Genomic DNA, 20,716 nt, shown 5'->3' with positions numbered 1-20,716 from the left:
GTATAGGGGCCACACTTGGGGAATCAGAGGCTTAAATGGTCCCTCAGTCTGATATTATTACATAACCTGATATTATTATATAACCCATTTTTAGAAGTACAGAACTTAAGAGTTTCCCTCTTTCTATCCTTACCTCTGTAGACTCTCATCTGGGGACTTCCCTGGTGGTTAAGACTCTGTGCTTCTCCTACAGTTGGCGAGGGTTTGATCCTGGTAGGGGAACTAAGATCCCACGTCTTGTGCATAGTGGCCAAAGGGGGAAAAAAAAATATAGACTCTCATCTGAATTGGTTGGGAGGTTGTGAGGACAGAAGTAGGGTGATGGTCAGTTTGGGAGAGAGTAAATAAAGGAGAAGAATGCTACATTTCATTAACCAGGCATTTCCTAATGTTAAAAGGAAAGAGGTTTATGAATAATTCAGCTCTTGCCATTAAAGAGCAGTTTAATTATTGTTACTGGACAAGTGTCAAGTCTGTCAATTCAATGTTTATATAGTATGGGTATTCACAATTTAGAATTTTTTTTTCCTTAAATTATCTTGAATATAATCTACTATGTATTTGGTATTAGAAATAAGTGAGTTTTGTTTGTTTTCCAGTTTGGTCTTTGTTTAATGTAGAAATTTTCAGATTGATAATTAGGTTTATAACGCTGAGTTTCCCCCTCATGAAATTTGACTTCTGTCCTCTCAAAGGATCTCTCAGAAAAATACTACATAAAAATGATGCTTTCCTGATAGTCTATGTAAGGGCAGTTGTGTGCCTGTGTTTGATCTTAAGGATTTACAGAGAATGCTACAGTTGTCTTCATTGTATTATTTCCTTTTTTTCTTCTGGAAAGAAGGTAGTCAGGACTTGGGGAACTAACTTTTGTATCAGGAAAGTATTTCTCCTTAATTGAAATTTGAATTAATAAATTGTTTTTTGTATTGAATAACATGCCTAATTTTATTCGTTATTGCTAAACTTGTTTACGTATCGCTAAACAATAATTATCATTCAACATACTGAATACCAGCCCTTTTTTTTTTCATGTTTGTTCTTAGTACACTCAGAAGAAGCCTTGTTTTTACTGGCAACCTGTTATTACCGCTCAGGAAAAGCATATAAAGCATATAGACTTTTGAAAGGACACAGTTGTACTACACCACAATGTAAATACCTGCTTGCAAAATGTTGTGTTGATCTCAGCAAGTAAGTTTCTAAATCTTTTCTACCTAATTTTGTTCTACTTAACTGTAGAATTCTGGATAAAATTCTTTTGACTCCCTTTCTCCCCTCTTGGTAGTAGAGTTTTGTCTATTTCAGTAACTTTTGAAATGCTGCTGCCTATTATTTTGTTATGGAGAGATTTTATTGTTATGGTATAAATAGAATTTAAATCTGGAGAAACCTAAGTTGTAACTAATTCCTATGATTTTGTAAAATGATTGTAATAAGCCTGAAAACCTAGCTTCCCAGTTCACCTGAGATTAATGCTGCCTTGTGTCCAGACAGTTGTGTAATTAGTTATTTGCCCTTCAAAATCATTCTTTTGGGGAACCATTACTCCTTTTAAGCAAGGGGACAGATTTAGGAGAACACTTCTTTGGCATATGACAGCTCAACCAAGTCAGCCGTCCATATTCTGAATCTGGAGGCAGCTAGAGATTTAGGTAGTTACGTTCTGTCAGACTTTTTTCTGTGCTGCGAAAAATGGAATAGTGGTAAAGGTGACTAAACAGATAACTGTAAATCCTGTGTATTTAGTTTATAGGTATACAGTCATAGGATACAAATAGACCCCGTTTAGTTGATAGATATACAGTGAAAGGATATAAATAAACCCCATAAAGTCTGCATAGTCTGATACGTATTTAATTGTCCAGTGTCTAATTGGTGACTTTTAAATTACAGCTAAAATATATATATATAGAATTTCTGAGACATTTGCTATTGAATTTCTTCTACTCCAAAGATTCTAATGTTGAATTCTTTAAAATATACTTATTTAATTTGCTAGTTTCTTAAGCCAGTTCTTACCTTAGACTTTCTTATCCCATTTATAAATATTTATAGTTTTAAAAAAATCCCACTGATAGTAAAAAAAATCTTTAGATGTCACATTTTATGTTTAGGATATATAAGCTTACTTGAGAGTTTTCCACATGATGATTTAGAAAAAACTTTAAAACATGAACCATTATAAACTCTGATATGCTAAAAATATATAGTGAAATCAGGCAAATTTTTTTCCCTTTGGGGAATATTTGTAATTTTATATCAAGAAAACATAATTGATAAAAAGAGGTGAAGTGCTATTCACATTTCAGTTGTAAACTTAAAAATAACTGAGGCCATTAAGTATGCAATATTTAATTAAAATGTTAGTCTTATTTAACCTCCTTGCAAATTCCTACTTCAAGGAATTATAGAACTAAGAAGGACCACCAAATCTGTTAATGAAGAGCTGTTTTCCCCCAGCATAACAGTCTGATGTGAGTAATGTGTATGTTGCTCAGGCTAGATTTATACATACAGACTAAAGGTAACTATTTCTGTTTTTAAAAGGTAGGACTGAAATTTTAAGATGGTAAATTCCCAATCTCCCAAATGATTCTTAATACATGTTTATTGGTATTCTAAAGGTACCATGAACTTTTTACTATATCTCCATAGTAAGAGGTACATTCGTAATGAAAAATGTCTTTACACACAGTGGTTTTCATATTGACTTTTAAAAAAATCTGTGAATGTGTGTTTTAAAGGCTTGCAGAAGGGGAACAGATCTTATCTGGCGGAGTGTTTAATAAGCAGAAAAGCCATGATGATATTGTTACTGAGTTTGGTGATTCAGCTTGCTTTACTCTTTCATTGTTGGGACATGTATATTGGTAAGTAAGAATGATTCAAATTACCAGAAAATTGTTTCTAGTACTAGAATGAACTACTCAGCAATAAAGAGAAACAAACTATTGATAAACATAATAATTTGGATGGATTTCAAGAGCATTATGGCAAGTGAGAAAAAGGCCAATTTCAAAAATTTACATATTCTGTGATAGCATTAATAGAACATTATTGTTATGACACAGTTACAGTGATAGAGACAGATCAGTGGTTCTCAGACATGAGAGTTGGGGCAAGAGTACTGGGACTATAGAGAGGTAGCTAAAGGAGTTTATTTGGGACTTTGGAACAGTTCTGTATCCTGATTGTAGTGGTAGTTACCCAAATATATACATGTGATAAAACTTCATAAAAACTATACTATTTTTTCAACTTCTATGTGAGTCTAAAATTATATCAAAATAAAGTTTAATAAAATAAAGGGAAGGTATTAAATCATAGAAATGCTGTATATGTATTACTAGTTATTTTAAAACAAGATCACTTGTTTAAAAGTTTTTGAAGGTACATTTGTATCAAGTCCTAATCATGAAGGAAGGTTTTTCCTCTTTTTCAGAGAAGTAATTATTTTTATTTATCATAAAGATTAAAAGGTCAGGTATCCAATAGGGCACAACCCTGCTCCAAAAACTGGCTTTTCATTTCAACCATCCTATGCCTGTTGTGACCAAAGTTGTACTCAGTAATTTAGAAACCTCCCTGTTATAGTTTTGAAGCTACAGCTTGTTAAGTTATCTTTTATCTCCAGTACTTTGATATAGACACTACATTGGTCTTTTTGTCTACAGTAGCACGTGAGACTTGCATCTTTAGGGCATGACTGATTCTAAGTCTAGTTCTTAGATTAACCTGTTTCTTCCAGTGCCATTTAAATGGCTATTTTTAACCCCAGTCCTTTGGAAAACTTCCTTTCTGAGTTTTAGTTTTTAAAAATATTGATCTAAAGTAGGGGCACTCCAGGCAGCTTAATTTTATTAAGTCTTTTCCTCCTTTTATCTCTCTATTGAATAATTATAGATCTGTCTCCCAGACATGACTGGGACATAACTCCACATCTGGCTCCTTCCCCAGTTTTTTTTTAATTGAAGGATAATTGCTTCACAGAATTTTCTTGTTTTCTGTCAAACCTCAATGTGAATCAGCCATAGGTATACATATATCCCCTCTCCTTTGAATCTCCCTCCCCATCCCATCCCTCTAGTTTGATACAGAGCCCCCGTTTGAGTTTCCTGAGCCATATAGCAAATTTCCGCTGGCTGTCTATTTTACATATGGTAATGTACATTTCCATGTTACTCTCTCCATACATCTCACCTGCTCCTCCCCTCTCCCCATGTCTGTAAGTCTGTTCTCTATGTCTTTTTCTGCATTGCTGCCCTGCAAATAAACTCTTCAGTACCATTTTTCTAGATTCTGTATATATGCATTAGTATACGATATTTCTCTTTCTCTTTCTGACTTACTTTACTCTGTATAATAGGCTTTAGGTTCATCCACCACATGAGAACTGACTCGAGTGTTCCTTTTTATGGCTGAGTGATATTCCATTGTGTATATGTACACCACAACTTCTTTATCCATTTATCTGTCGATGGACATCTGGGTTGCCTCCATGTTCTAACTACTGTAGATAGTGCTGCAGTGAACAATAGGATAAATGTGTCTTTTTCAATTTTGGTTTCCTCAGAGTATATGCCTAGGAGTGGGATTGCTGGGTCATATGGTGGTTTTAGAGAAGGAAATGGCAACCCACTCCAGTACTCTTGCCTGGAAAATTCCATGGACCGAGGAGCCTGGTAGGCTACAGTCCATGGGGTTGCAAAGAGTCGGACACAACTGAGCGACTTCACTTCCCTTCATGGTGGTTTTATTCCTAGTTTTTTAAGGAATCTCCATACCATCTTCCATAGTGGCTGTATCAATTTCCATTGAATGTAATTTAAATTATATTTAATGTATCAATTTACATTCCCACCAACAGTGTAAGAGCGGTCCCTTTTCTCCACACCCTCTCCAGCATTTATTGTTTGTAGACTTTTTGATGATGGCCTTTCTGACCAGTGTAAGGTGATATCTCATTGTAGTTTTGATTTGCATTTCTCTAATAATGAGCGATGTTGAGCATCTTTCCTGTGTTTGTTAGCCATCTGTATGTCTTCTTTGAAGAAATGTCTGTTTAGGTCTTTTTCCCACTTTTTGATTGGGTTGTTTATTTTTCTGGTGTTGAGTTGTCCCAATTAACTTTTATATTATTTGTACATACCAGTATCTGTGTGTGTGTATGTGGGTGTGTATCTAATCTCTTCTTGGTAGACATTTTGTTTTATATATATTTTATGGTGTATTAATCAGATCATGAGAAATCTAGTTTCCTATTCTCAGAAAGCGTATAATCAATTGTAAGAGAGCACATGAAAGATAAATAAATAGACAAACCATACTTAGTTATAGACATGGTGAGGGGCTGTATAATATAAGTTAGTTTTGGTATAATCTTCAAACATTGAGTTTTCACTGTATTTTTCTTTTCCTGGCCTTATATTAAAAGTTCCCAAGCATTCATTTTCCACTTTCCACTCCTCATTTTTACTTTCCAAAAATACTTTTATGTCTTTGTTTCCTGTTTTTAAGTTACCCTGCTATACATGGTAAATGAATATATCATTCTTGTTACAATTATTTTCCCTTTGAGAAATTTCATCTAACCAATCCTTAGATACAGACTTTGATAAAACTTACGTTTTCTGAAAGTTTGTCTCCTTCCTCTGTTTCTTTCTGTGTCCATGTGTTTATTGGGTCAGATTAGACAAATCTGGGAAGCTAAATAAGCTTCAACTAGTGGTACTTTCTTGTCTTTATTATATCATTTATTCTAGTTTCTACTCACTTGCAAAATTTGAAAGTAAGGCACATTAATATCTAGTTCCCCAAGGGGATCTTTTTTTCATTTCTCTGATGTATACTGATAGCACATAAACAGATTATGTGTTTTAACTGATAGTTTCATATGAGGGTTGTTTAGTTCAATGCCATCTGGTCCTTTCTAAAACCTCGGGGTTTTGGAAAAATTGCTGTATCTTAATTTTTTTCCTTTAGATAATGAAGAATTTCAGTCTTAAACCAGGTCAGTAGTATTTTTTAACCTGAAAGCTCTACAAGTCTTACTAACCCTCAATCTCATCTTCTTTCCCATTTAAAAGCTAGGGAGGCCACAATGCTGTTCTAATAATTTCCAGATTGTTTCAAGTATATAGGGTCCTAAGAATGTTATCCATGTTTTGAATGTAAGCCTTTATACACCCAATTTAGAAACATGAATTTTCCTTTTTGTTAAAAGCTGCCACCTTTAGTTTGTTAAAATATCTTCTCATTTAAGTATGCTATATTTAAAGCATTTAAGTATGCTATATTTAAAGCATTTAAGTCACTTTCAAAATTACCACTGGGATTTATATTTAAAATCAAGAATAAGACTGAAATATTTGCATGTTTCCCATATCGCCTCATTAACTGTAATGTCCAAAAGGAAATGAAAAGCAGTTGTAGTATCTAAGAAAGCAATGATTATTTGTTTGTTTTGTTAACATGCCTTTCAATTCATTTTCTATTTGCTTTCACCTGACTTTTGACTTGAAATCGCCTAAATAATAAAGATTGGAGGATGGTAAGAAGGAGAAATTGATCATTTAAGGAAGGATTTAGAAGAGAATGCACAGAACTTATATAAGATTTACCTAATTTTCTGTAACAAATTTTCTTTGTAATAGATGTTTTAGGTTTTATAGCTTGTCTGATCTATTTGTTTGTCTTTACAGCAAGACAGATCGGCTTGCCAAAGGATCAGAATGTTACCAAAAGAGCCTTAGTTTAAATCCTTTCCTCTGGTCCCCCTTTGAATCATTATGTGAAATAGGTAAGTTTGTAGAGGTGATTAGGGGAGGGTTCTCCCATTTCTTCTTCCCTTTTTTTTCCCCCTGCTTGTTTTTTGGAAAGTGATACAAATTATATATCCACAAGACAAATATTTTTCAAAGCTAAAGGCTTTTAAACTTGAGAACAAGAAGTAAGGTAGAATCATGTTTCAGGAATAATGTGGCCTTTGTTGTGTCGTCAAGGAATGAGTTGTGTTGTGAGTATAAAGTTAGCCAAAATAGCATTCTGGATAAGAAAAGAAATTAGTAGAATACCCAGAGACCTGGATAATATGGGGTGGGGAGTTGTCATAGTATATATGCTCTAGGAGGCCTGAAGGATCATTTTAAAATGTTGTGTCAATATACATGTAAGTGCTTAAAATTTTATTTTGATTTCTAGGTTTCACCTCTCCACCCTCATTCCTTACCTTGAGCAAAATGAGGTCTAGTTGCTTTCTGCTTTAAAACACAGAAATCTGTACGTTCCTGTGATTTATTATAAGTCAGTTTCATTGTGGTTTAACTTATTTTCTAAATGTACAGCTTTATCTTTGGTGTACACTTTTACAGTACACTGATGTTTACTTTTGGGAGATAAATCTGATTCACTGAAATAGATAGAACTTTAAAACTCTGAATAAGGCTTTATTTTTGCTGGCTTATGCTTTTTTTTTTTTAATTTAACCTCCATTTCCTCAAAAGCAAACTTTTTTTTTCCCCCTTCACAGGTGAAAAGCCAGATCCTGACCAAACATTTAAATTAACATCTTTACAGAACTTTAGCAGCTGTCTGCCCAACTCTTGCACAACACTAGTATCTAATCATAGTTTATCTCACAGACAGCCTGAGACAGTTCTTACAGAAACACCCCAGGACACAATTGTAAGTATATTATACACTAGTGTTAAAAATATTGTGAAAATGAAAAACAGTGATCTGAGCTAAATAAGGTATTGTAAATGACATGTTAGAAATTCTCTGTTTCAGGAATTAAACAGACTGAATTTAGAATCTTCCAATTCAAAGTACTCATTGAACACAGATTCTTCAGTGTCTTATATTGATTCGGCTGTAATTTCACCAGATACTGTCCCTCTTGGAACAGGAACTTCCATATTATCTAAACAGGTTCAAAATAAACCAAAAACTGGTCGAAGTTTATTAGGAGGACCAGCTGCTCTTAGCCCATTAACCCCAAGGTAAGACAAATAGAAGATACTTTAAAATGTGCTATAATATTAAATGATCTTAGAGTAATTCCTATATTGGTAATATAAATTAATATGAACAGCAACTTCTAAATCATTATGGAAATAGAGATATTTAATAAGTTAATAATGAGTCTATTCCATTTTCAGAAAATCAAGTAATAAAAATACAGTATCTGTAATAACAATTTCATATTAAGTGTTGGAGAAAATTTTTATTTTTATTTATTAATTTTTTTTTGGAGAAAATTTTTAAACTTAAGCATTCCTTATTCAGCTGTTGTATGCATTAAAAGATACTCTGTTTATGACTGTGCATCAGTGAATAGCAGTGAACCTCTTAAAATGTTGGGATGCTTATAATCAGTGATAGCAATGGTTAAAGTGCTGTATTCCAAAATGGGAAAGGAATGACACCTCTCAATATATGAAATGTTCTGTGGAAATTTTTAGAAATATATATGTATGAATAAATACAGGAACCCAGGCCAGAGGATGCATTTCCAAAAGAATCAAAATAAAAAATTATGTGCTAGAACAGACTGTGAATTGGGTCCCAGGGCCAGAGAATTACTTAAATAGTATGACCATGAGATTACAAAGCTCATTGATTCCACACATGCATTCATTGGTCTCTAAGGATATTTTCTCTGTAATAGTGTCTAAATCACATAAATTCCAAGAATTTGAACTAATTTGATAATTTGGATCTTAGCTTTTACAAAGCTACTCTTCTTTATTTCTAATACATCTCCTGAGATCTGTAGTTACTGCTCAGTTTAGTTCCTTATTCGTTTTTTTTTTAATTTTAGTTTTGGTGGGTGGAATAGTCTATATTCACAGCTTATTTTTAATCTGCCCCTTAGATCCTCAATGCCCCCAAGACTGATTTGCCATTCTCTTCCTTTTAGACCTTCTAATTTAAGTATACTGCTGCTTTATATATGCCTTGATGACTTTTTGACACCTTGATTTCAACCTCTTCTCAGTTTTGGGATTTTGCCATTAGAAACCCCAAGTCCTGGAGATGGATCCTATTTACAAAACTACACTAATACATCTTCTGTAATTGACGTGCCACCCACCGGAGCCCCTTCAAAAAAGGTATTTTCCTTGTAAAATATAATGAATTGCTGTTGCCTTAGAGAAATTATCTGAATGTAAAAGAAGGTCATCATTATTATAGCCTCCTGGGTATAGTAGAAGACGCAAAGCTGGTTGCTCTTTTGACCACGTAAGTTTGTAACTCACAACTGTAGTTTATTTCAGCATATAGCTAATTAAGCATATTCAGATTTTTACATTTAAGTTCCTTTTTTAAAAAACAAAATTAAGATGATCACTTTGAATGTAAATAATGGAAATTATACCTGCCGTGGTTTTTGCTTGTCCCCACCAGTATATTTGTTTTTCAGTTGTACTAATATTAACATGAAAAAAGATGACTCACATAAAGCTAGCTTTTTGTGATAATAAAATTTTTATGGTGGATCCTCAGGTATGGAGTTAAAGTCTAGTAAAATGAAAAATATTTCATAGAATCTTTATAGTAAATACTGCAATAAGACTGCATTGTAACTGTGACTCTTTTTATAATGTTCTTTTACTGTCTGTGGCAGTAGAGGCCAAAGTGAGGTTTATTTAAAACATATCTGTGAAAAAATTAAAACGTATCTGTGGTACAGGGTATCTTATGTGAGAATTAAATTAGGTTATATATGTAAATGCCTGTTGCTGTGCATAATGGATATTTAAGAAATGAAAGCTAAATGAGTCATACTGTTATGCGAATGACTGCGATAGCCCTTTTACCCTCAGAGAAACATGTTTCTTCTTGTTTTGTTTTTACTCTTTTACTCCTGAACTTTAGCAAAGTTTTTTTATATGATAGCTTCCTAATGAGTGATAATAAGAACTCCAAGAGTGGTAAACATGAACTAAAAGTATTTAATATGGAAATTGTGTTTTAAACTGGATTTTTAAAAAGTTGACAACTACCTGCTGTTGTATTACTATGAGAGTGACATATATATGTGGAAATTAGTTTATTACAGTTATAAGAAGGCATAATAAGACAATGGTTAGCATGCCAGGGGAAGTAGGCCAAAACCATGAGTCAGAGTAATTAAGGACAAGTTAGGTAGTAAAGGCATATATGATTTCATTGCCCAGTCTAAGCCTCTTCTGCCTCTGTTCTTTTACTCTATTACAATACATTCTTGGAAAAGCTATACTTCCAAATCTCCCTGCAGTATTAACTAAAAATATCAAACCAAGTAGTGAGTTCAGCAGATAGTTCTTTGTTAAATAAGGAAGGGCCAGAAAATAGGTGAAAATATTCAGTGGATAGTTAGTTACAGAGGTAAGAATATGACCAAGTGATAGATACAACATGACCATGCTCTCCTAGAGAAAGAGAGAGTTGCTAAGGAACTTAATTTAAAACAGTGGAACAAAGAGGGGCCAGCAAATGAAGTGGTAGAACAAATAATCAAGATACTATACTAAATATTTTAGAAATTACACAAAGTTTCAGAAGGGCGAGGCAGGTGGGCATGATCAATGATGTTAAATGTTGAGAAGGCCAAAATAAGGCTTTCAGTATGGTGAGAAAGTAATTATTAATGATTATTTATAATGTGCAATTTCAGAATTATATACAGTGACTATCAAAGCAACTAATTTTTGGAGAAATTTATTTGGTAGTAAAATGTTCTTTTCTCAATATTCGCTGACACAGATCACTTTATAAAAAAGTTAAGTGATGAAAATAAATAGAAATAAGGTGATAAATTAGAGAAGAGAGAAGGGGCAAGCACAGTCCAGAAGATTGAACACATCAAAAAGAAATACTAATTCAGTGCAATATTCTTAGAATTTGGAAAATAACCCAGTGTTTTTTTTAATCTACTAATCTGAATTACTCTAAGACTGTCTTTATTAAGTGCCAAAGAAGGGGTATAAAATCTTACTGTATTATTTTTTATGTATACTAAATTAGATCATGACTCTTGAGAATAGTAGCTGTCTTAAAATTTTTTAGCACTTAGCCCCAACTGGGAAAGTTACATAATAATCTTAAGCCTTTCCTTGATAACTAAAGTCGAAAGATAAAAAGATAGTATAAAGGTAAAAATACTGAGCTTAATATGAGGAAATAGGATGATGTTCATTCTAATATATCAATAATTAATTAACCTAAAATGACATCAATAATGACATTAATAGTTTGTGTTTTCAGATGACAGACAATATATAATATGAAATCTTGTATTGGGGAAATGTAGATAGGTACATCATGATGTCTTTTACCACTCACAATGCAATTTATAATTCACAAACGTTAGACTTTTTGTGTTTTACAGTCTGTTGCCAGAATCGGCCAAACTGGAACAAAGTCTGTCTTCTCACAGAGTGGAAACAGTCGAGAGGTAACTCCAATTCTTGTTGCACAGACACAAAGTTCTGGCCCACAAACAAGGTATTTATTTGGTCTCATAATTTGATATTGTTTAGCTTTTCTTGTCGTGAAAGAGTTCTTCAGTTTAGGCAGGTTGTTTTGACTGCTCCAAGAATTCTGGAATGACTATTGTAAATTTTGAATATGTTAAATTTGGAATTTCCAACTTACTGAAAAAGGAAATTTAATTTTTTAATATTACAATGCAAATCAAGACAAGAGTTAGCTAAAATACTTTTTTATTCTAATTGCCTTGTGAGTTTGTTTAAACTAGATATTGCTAGCACTCCTCCAAAATAATTTTTTTTTTTTTATGTAATCTTCTCCACTGATCAAGTACAGATAGATTATTCTCCCCTTCCCCTATTATGCATTTCTATAAGTATATCATAGTATGAATCTGCCAATAAATCTTCAAATGATGAATCCATTTTCACACAGAAATGGTGTTAAATAAGATTTCTTTTCCTATTCAAGGCCTCAAAAATAAATTATAGCTAATATATTAAGAGAAAGCTACTTTACCTCCCAAAATAGTGAACATGTACCATAAGTCTTAAAATAGGTACACGTGTGCATATACCTTGAGTGTATAAAAGGCCTCAATATTTCTAAAATGCCTGGCTGGTAAGTCTCATTATGAGTGCCAACTCTCAGGTAGGTGGCAGTGATTGCCTAGGGCTCAGTGATAAGAAGGAGCCTGAGCCTCCTGCAGAGCACGTTAATAGTCCAAATATATGTTAGTCTTCAAGAATATATAAACATAATTTACTGAATTATGCATTTCATTTAAACAAATATACTAACTGTAATACACATGAATTACATTAATTTTGCCTTCTTTGTATTACTAATTCCTTTTTATCTTCTTAGTTGATGTATAGTTGATGTGTACCACTCTACCTTCTTTATTGCCTGTTTTAGTTTCCAACAGCTGCCCTAGCAAAGTACCACAAACTGGGTGGCTTAAAACAACAGAAATTTATTCACTCACAGTTCTATCTGAAATCAAGGTATCGCTAGGGCTGTCACTAGGGGAGGATCCTTATCTCTTCCAGCTTCTGGTTGCCCCAGGCATTCCTTATTTTGTAGTAGGCAACTCAGTATTTCCCTCTGTCTCCACGTAGCCATCTTCCCTGTGTGCCTCTGTATTCAAATTTCCTTTTTCTTATTAGGACATCTGTCATATTGAATTCGCGCCCACCGTGATGACCTCGTCTTAAGTTAATTACATCCACAAAGACCATATTTCCCAAAAAGTTCACATTAAGAGTACTGGAGGTTAGGACTTCATCATATCCCTTTGGGAGACACAATTCAACCCATAACATTGCCTTATTAACAATTACTCTTTATCTTGTCGTTTTAGAGGTTGTTTTAGGGTTTATATCACATATTTTAACTTGTCAAAGTCTACCTTCAAGTAATACTGTACCATATCACTTGGAGTATAAACCTTGTAATGTATATTTTCATACTCGTTTCTCAGTCTCTATGCTGTTGTCATATATTTTACTTCTACAGAGTGGTTAACATTTCCTGTAGTCTAGGTCTGTTGGTAATGAATTTTTTCAGCCTTTGTATGTTCAAAAGAAAGTTTTTGTTTCACCTTTGTTTTTATTTTTGATTGATATTTTCATGGTATGGAATTCTAATTGACAGGTTTTTTTCTTTACATTGCTCTACTGTCTTCTTGCTTGCATTGTTTCTGATAAGAAACTTCTTGCCATCCTTATTTTTGTTTCTGTGTATGTAATCTGTCTCTTTTCTCTGACTCTTAAGATTTTTTTCTTTATCACTGATATTAATCCATTTGATTATGCTCTAGTGTGTTTTCTCCTTTCTTGGGCTTCAAATTCATTGAGCTCCTTGGATCTGTTAGTTGATAGTTTTCATCAAATTTAGCTAATTTTTGGCCATTATTTCTTCAAATACTTTTACTGTCCATGTCCCCCTCTCTCATTCTGCAGAATAATCCCTTGATGTGGCTGTTTGAACTTACATGGTAATAACTTCTCAGGTATCAATTGTTCTAGTAATATTTATTTAGCAAATATCCCACATTTAGACTATGTCCAGCTTTGTTTTTCCTTAACTTTCTATAGTTCCAAATAAGGACTAAAGATAATTGGTTTATAGATGTTTACTATTTATTGACCCAGAACTTTTATGTGGATTGTTTTATGTTCAAATGAGCAATTTCAAATAGAGTGAAGATCTGTGCTATAATTTATATCATTTTATGGTAACAAGAATAGTTCTTTAAATGAGTTTTCATAGGAGGGTGAGGAAAGGATTGATCTCATCAGTTTTAGAATACAAACATGTTGAATGCATATTTTTAATATACTTGAAATAATAATTAATGGTCATAAACAGGTTTTTTAAATATCTACTTTTATCATTTTTTTAGTACAACACCTCAGGTATTGAGCCCCACTATCACATCTCCCCCAAATGCACTGCCTCGAAGAAGTTCGCGACTTTTTACTAGTGACAGCTCTACAACCAAGGTAATTTAAAAATTTCTGTATGTCACATTTATTTAATACTTCCTCCTCTGAAATTTCTGTTCATCGATGACTCAGTCTCTAATGAATACATTAGGAGACCATTTAACATTTTTTTAATGTTAAAATTACAAAATTACAGAGATGGAGAGGAGATCAATAGTTACTAGGAGGTAGGACTGAGGGGAAGATGTGTCTTTTATAGCATAGCGCAAAGGAATTTCTTTTTGTAGTGGTAAAATAGTCCTGAATCTTTATTGTGGTAGTTGATTAAATAAATCCATACATGTAACACAATTTCACAGAACTGTACACACCGAAATTTTTTAAAAGGTCCATGTGAAAACTGATGAAATCCAAGTAAGATCTATAGTTTTAGTTGCTAGTATTGCACCAATTCCAGTTTCCTGGATTTGATGGTATACTGTGGTTATGTCACATGTTTCCATTGGGAAGGATTGTGGGAAGAGTGAATGAAAATTTTTTCTTTGCACATTTCTTTGGACAGCTGGAGAGTTTTATACCTTTGGTAAATTTTCTTCATCCATTGACAAATATTACAGTCTTTAATTGTGACATATAGATCAGCAGTTTTATACCTTACAGATTTCAGTGCTCTGAGACAATTAGGTAGTTGTTGTATCTCCTTACTTTCTTATTTTTAATTAATAAATGAAAGTGATACACTTTGAATAAAGAGAAATGCTTAAAGCTAATGTAATAAATACTAGTTAGTTAATATGATTTACTTTCAGAATTGTTACGTTTTACATTAAGTGAGTTTGAAGACTTTTGTTTTTATAAAATTTTCTGAGAAAAATGTAGATCAGTCAAAACCATATGTTTATTATATATCTAATACTTGAGAAAAAGGGTTAGATAGATGTTTAAAATACATGAGTATAACAAGTTATTGACTTTTCCTTCTTGTTACAGGAGAATAGCAAAAAATTAAAAATGAAGTTTCCACCTAAAATCCCAAACAGAAAAACAAAAAGTAAAACTAGTAAAGGAGGAATAACTCAACCTAACATAAATGATAGCCTGGAAATCACAAAATTAGACTCTTCAATCATTTCAGAAGGAAAAATCTCCACAATTACCCCTCAGATCCAGGCATTTAATCTGCAGAAAGCAGCAGCAGGTCTGTTTTAAAAGCTTAAAATCTTCTTTATATTTTATTTTATTCACTTGTTTTTAAGTAAGTTTATTTATGTTCATTAAAGAAACATTTTTTCTGGGGAGATGCTGGCATTTTTTTCCTTTTTCTTTTTTGGTCATTTTCTTATTTACTCATTTTTAGTCTTGGCTGTGCTGGGTCTTCATTGCCGCTGTGTGGGCTTTTTCTCAGGGGCTGCTCTCTGGTTGTGGTGGGTGGGCTTCCCGTTGCAGTGGCATTTCTTGTTATGGAGCACAGGCTCTAGGTCCATGGGCTTCAGGAGTTGCAGCACGTGGGCTCATTTGTTGCAGCTTGCAGGCTCCAGAGCTCTGGTTCAATAGTTGTGGTGCATGGGCTTAGTCGCTCTGTGGCTTGTGGGATCTTCCTGGACCAGATATTGAACCTGTGTCTCCTGCGTTGGCAGGCAGATTCTTTTCCACTGGGCCACCAGGGAAGCCCAGTGTTGGAAAGTTTAATGAAATATTTTTTAATTAGCCTTCCTAGGAAACCAGGCAGCTTTATTGTGTTTTATTTTCCTTTGTTTACTACATTATTTTCTCCCAGAAGGTTTGATGAGCCTTCTTCGTGAAATGGGGAAAGGTTATTTAGCTTTGTGTTCATACAACTGCAAAGAAGCTATTAATATCTTGAGCCACCTACCTTCTCACCACTACAATACTGGTTGGGTGCTGTGCCAAATTGGAAGGGCCTATTTCGAACTTTCAGAGTACATGCAAGTAAGTATTTAAAAAGTTACATATGCCTTTCTAGAGGTAATTTAAATTTAATTAAAATTATGTTTGAGAAGGCTAGATCTGAAGGGTCAGTATTTGTTTTGTAATGTCTTTATTTTGTCAGTATCAATAACTTATCAGTTCAGTTCTTTCTTGTGTTAAGGGTAATTTGAATTCTTTGGGATTACTTGAGATAGATTTGTAGAGAACCAAACTAATTCTTACATGGAACATTTGTACTCTACTTACTTGGATCTGAAAATATGTATTTACCATGTAAATAGACGTTTATAATCAAAATTCTTTCTACTATATAGAGAGCTTACTGGGATGAATTTTTAGTACTTAGTATGTTTTATAAACTTAATACAATGAAGAAAGTTGTAAGTAATTGAGGATATAATGTTCTTATTGTAAGGTTTTATCATTTTAATTTTAATTATATTTGTTGCTTAAGTTATCTCTTTAAATCAGGAAAGGAGAGGATGATTAACCTAAAGCCAAAGAAAATTCTAATTTATTCCCCAGTTCTACTTTCAAAGCACTTCCTCACCCACCTCTAAACTTAAATTAGAAAAACCTTTAAAAAAAGCTTTAAGAAACCTAATATAAATTGTTTAAAGTTGATAATAAGATCATTTGTTTGCCCTTTTTACTTTCAGCATGTATTTGAGTGCGTATTCTATCCCAGACTCTCTTCTATACTGTAATATAGCTAGACAGATAATTGCTTGCCTTCATAGAATTTACTTTCTAGCAAGTATGCATATGCTAAGTTGCCTCAAGCGTGTCTGACTCTTTGCAACCCTATGGACTGTAGCCCACCAAACTCCTCTCTGTCCATGAAATTCTCCAGGCAAGAATACTGGAGTGGGTTGCAGTGCCCTCTTCTAGGGGCTCTTTCTGATCCAGGGATTGAATTCATGTCTCTTAAATCTGCTGCATTGGCAAGCAGGTTCTTTACCATTGGTGCAACCTGGGAAGCCCCCTTTCTAGTAAGAGAAATTATAGGCCAATAAATATATAAGGACACAGCAATAAATGATATGAAGGAAGAATGAAGCATGGTAAGGAGATTGGGGAACAGTGAAGTATGGTGCTAATTTTTTTAAAAACATGCTCAGAGAAAGAAGATTATTGCTCCTTTAAGGAGCCATGCAGAGCTCTAGGGGTGTAGTATTCTTCCAGGTGGAGAATAAATCCAGAAGATACCTATTCTTGTAATTTTGAGTAATAAAGAAAAAACAATTGTAGACACCCTTTTTCATTGCTGAATTGTGATTTTTTTACTTGGTACATAGGTAGAAGTGGGGTTTGGCAAGCCTTTTCAAAATTATTTGTTTCATGGGTTCTTAACATGAATTTTTGTGTTACCCCTAATCATAGAGCAGATGTAGACCCAGATATTTAAAGGAAATCTTTGTTTCAACTTAAGTTTTAGTTTTGTTCCAGTTTTCCTTTCTGTCTGTGGCATAATCATTTTTCAGAGGAAACAATAGATTCTGAAAAATTTTAAACCAGATTTTTAAAGCCTGTACTTGACAGGTGGTTAGGTCTGTTTTCTTGTAACCAGTGTGTGTTTGAAAAAATGGAAAATTTATCTGTATAACTTTTAAGGAATTTCAGGGGAGTCACAAATTTAAGCTAATTCTAGATGATATATGGCTATATCATAAGAATTCTTATTTTTATGGCCATATCTAAGCATTCCTATTTTTCTAGTTTTATGAATGCTATTTCCTTATCTTGTCATCTTCATTTCATTAAAAATAGACCTGATATTCCTTATTCTAAACTAAGTTTGACTTTCAGAATTTTTAACGAATTGATAAACTGGGGAGCTAACTGGTATCATATAGCCCAAAGTCTCAAACTTCAGGGGAGAGAAGCACAGTTCTGGAAGCTGTGAGTGTGGCAAGGAAAAAACTTTGACATGCTAGCTGAGAAGGGACCCTAAAGTCAAGAGAGTGCTGCAGAAGAAAAAGGAATTTATATTAGGCAGGGACTGTAGTTCCTAGCAGGTACGACACTGATGGAAATATTCAGTGCTCAGTATGCCATAGGGTTGACAGCCACCCAAGCCTATTTTTCCCTTAAAGTGTTCAACTTAACCTCCTAATAAATGTACAAAAATAGGTTTTCTCTTGCAGAGGTCGCTTGTCTCTCACCTTTCCAGAGAGTTATTCTATAAAGCTGCTATAAAAATTTGGAATAATGTTTTTTGAGAATAAAATAATTGACTTCTTTTTAAATTTGTCTAGATCTTTCTTCTTTCTTTTTGGTGGAAACAATTTTTTTTTCCTCAGAATTTATGTTCCTACCATGACTTCTGTATAAAAAGTAGGTTAAGTATGAATATGATTGCATCAACATTTGACCTACCATAGAAGGTTACTCAATTTGGCCATGTGTTGGTGCTAATTCACATAAAATTCATGTGTAAAATAAGGCAACATTTAGGTCCTATGAGAATAGTGCCCAGCACTCTCCCAGTATATATGTAAATTGTATCAACTTGTTTTCCTCTTACTAATTTTTATATTTCAGGCTGAAAGAATATTCTCAGAGGTTAGGAGAATTGAAAATTACAGAGTCGAAGGCATGGAGATCTACTCTACAACACTTTGGCATCTTCAAAAGGATGTTGCTCTTTCAGTTCTTTCAAAAGACTTAACAGATATGGATAAAAATTCACCAGAGGTAAATTAACTGAAGCACTTCGTTCATGTTTATTTTTCTTTTCTTTTTTTTTTTTTTTGCTGCATTGGCATGGCTTGTGGGATTTTAGTTCCCCAACCAGGGATTGAACCCAGGCCCTCAACAGTAACAGTGAGGAGTCCTAACCACTGGATCACCAGGGAATTCCCTGCAACTGTTTTTTGATTGTCTTTACCAAATGGGAATGACCCAAATCATTAATTTAGTTTCATCCACGCATATTTTTGCATTCTTCTCTGTAGGCTGAGACTCAGAGAAGGAGAAATCCTAGAATATATGGTAGAGATTCACAAATAGAAAAATCTTAAAGCAGATATTTCATTCGGGATTAATCAAGATTTGGTTATACTTGCTGTTGTCACCAAGAGTAGAGTTCATTAAACAGAAGTAGAAATTTAAAAGTGCTCATTTTAAATTAAAATAATAATTAACTGTCATTTTAGGGCATAGGCAGTTTATGTACATGTTTCAGTCCTATAAAGGTTTTATTTCCTTGCATCCCAAGAATATTTAGTGGTCCTTTTGTAACATATTTAAGCTTAGAATTTAAGGGTCAGTTCTCATTATTCCTGGTAGTTAGGTCTGTAGTTTCCATGAACGCTAAATTAACAAATACTGAACCATTACTCCTAGGAGAAATATACACACGCATATCACATGTGGGTCCACCAATGATCACTAAAGCACTGCAAGTATTGATTTTGGTTTTACAAGTTAATTTTAGAAAGTAGGCAGATTTGCAAATATGGAATCCTTGAATAATGAGGATTGACTGTATCTGTTGAAGCTCTTCAGTTGCTGTCTTTCTGTTCTTCGTAAGATCTGAGTCTTGATTTTAGTCATAGATTGCTTTTGTGAGAAAAAATAAATCAAAATTTTAATTATGCATTTGGTTTTTGTTTCCTTTTTTTTTTTTAAGGCCTGGTGTGCTGCAGGGAACTGTTTCAGTTTGCAGCGGGAACATGATATTGCAATTAAATTCTTCCAGAGAGCTATCCAGGTTGATCCAAATTATGCTTATGCCTATACTCTATTAGGGCACGAGTTTGTGTTAACTGAAGAATTAGACAAAGCATTAGCTTGTTTTCGAAATGCTATCAGAGTCAATCCTAGACATTATAATGCATGGTAAGTGCTAACAAAGTGCAAAGATGGTGTCTTATTAATGGGGCTGGTACCCAGTAATTTTTCTTGTGAGATTATTTCTTTGTTGTCATGAATTTGAAGAATGGTACATACTGGTTGGTAGCTCCTAACCTAAGTGGTTTTTTATGTGAAATTTATACCTTTAACAAACTCTTAACTAATGCCAATAGAATTCCAGATGCTTATACTGAACAGTTTCTACTTTTTTTCCTACTAAACTTTTGCAAGTATTAATATCTAGTATTGTTACTTTGATTTGTTATTTTTTGTTAGAGCACTAAAATGGTGATGAAAATAGAGAATGGCTGGGACTGTGGAGAACAACAGTATAATTTTCTCTATCATAATTATAATAACAGTATAGTTCTTCTTTTCTATTATTTAATAAGTAATTTCTGCTACCTTTTGGATAATAGAAAATAAACATAGAAAACTATCCATTAGTTGTTGCTCTTTGGCAGATTTATTAAGTATTAGTTCTAGTTTATTAAGTTTATCAAGAATGTTCCAGTTTAAGTAATATCTGTTTTACTTTTTTATACTTGTGCTTAAGTAGATGAATAGGAAGGTTAATCTATTAATGATTGGGTTAATCATAGCAGTTTCTAAATCTGAAGCATTAGATTACTGAAATATATTCTTTGATTTGTATATGTGTTTTTAAATGAATCTTATCTCATTTCTAAGTAGTTACATTGCCTGAAAGATGGCCTGATGAGTACTAGCTTCTGCTGACCTGTTAAACAGTTAGGCTTGCCAACATTCCCATAAGGTTCTCTGTGATATTTTCAGAGCTCACTTCTTAATAGGACTTAAGTTGTTTCTTAAATGTGTAGTTATCTGTTCTGCCATATTTCAGTAGTTGCATTCTTAACAAAATTTACCATAACAAAATTGTTATAAAAATAATTGTTGCAATTAGAGAAAAGGAGGTATATTCAGACTAGCAAGCTTTTAATGGGAAGACTTTCAATATT

The 20,716-nt window shown here is 33.4% G+C and overlaps 1 protein-coding gene across 7 annotated transcripts in view; it reads left to right on the top strand.

The window, feature by feature from the left end:
* The window catches only part of CDC27 (cell division cycle 27), a 55,198-nt gene that overhangs the window by 22,615 nt on the left and 11,867 nt on the right, over window positions 1-20,716 (top strand). For 4 of the 7 annotated variants that reach the window (XM_018065307.1, XM_013972516.2, XM_018065303.1 and 1 more), the window contains exons 3-14: window positions 1,047-1,194; window positions 2,748-2,873; window positions 6,705-6,802; window positions 7,532-7,686; window positions 7,792-8,003; window positions 9,002-9,116; window positions 11,378-11,493; window positions 13,886-13,985; window positions 14,919-15,126; window positions 15,706-15,878; window positions 18,423-18,575; window positions 19,513-19,721. In XM_018065307.1, the coding sequence (XP_017920796.1) occupies window positions 1,047-1,194; window positions 2,748-2,873; window positions 6,705-6,802; window positions 7,532-7,686; window positions 7,792-8,003; window positions 9,002-9,116; window positions 11,378-11,493; window positions 13,886-13,985; window positions 14,919-15,126; window positions 15,706-15,878; window positions 18,423-18,575; window positions 19,513-19,721 (1,813 nt within the window). The remainder of the gene's footprint in view (window positions 1-1,046; window positions 1,195-2,747; window positions 2,874-6,704; window positions 6,803-7,531; window positions 7,687-7,791; window positions 8,004-9,001; window positions 9,117-11,377; window positions 11,494-13,885; window positions 13,986-14,918; window positions 15,127-15,705; window positions 15,879-18,422; window positions 18,576-19,512; window positions 19,722-20,716) is intronic. The other 3 variants (XM_018065305.1, XM_018065306.1, XM_018065308.1) reach the window with 2 other exon arrangements.

This window comes from Capra hircus, chromosome 19, assembly GCF_001704415.2.
Source record: "Capra hircus breed San Clemente chromosome 19, ASM170441v1, whole genome shotgun sequence".
Classification (NCBI taxonomy): domain Eukaryota; kingdom Metazoa; phylum Chordata; class Mammalia; order Artiodactyla; family Bovidae; genus Capra; species Capra hircus.
Note: the sequence above shows the minus strand (reverse complement) of the source record. Positions and strands in the feature narration are given on the sequence as shown.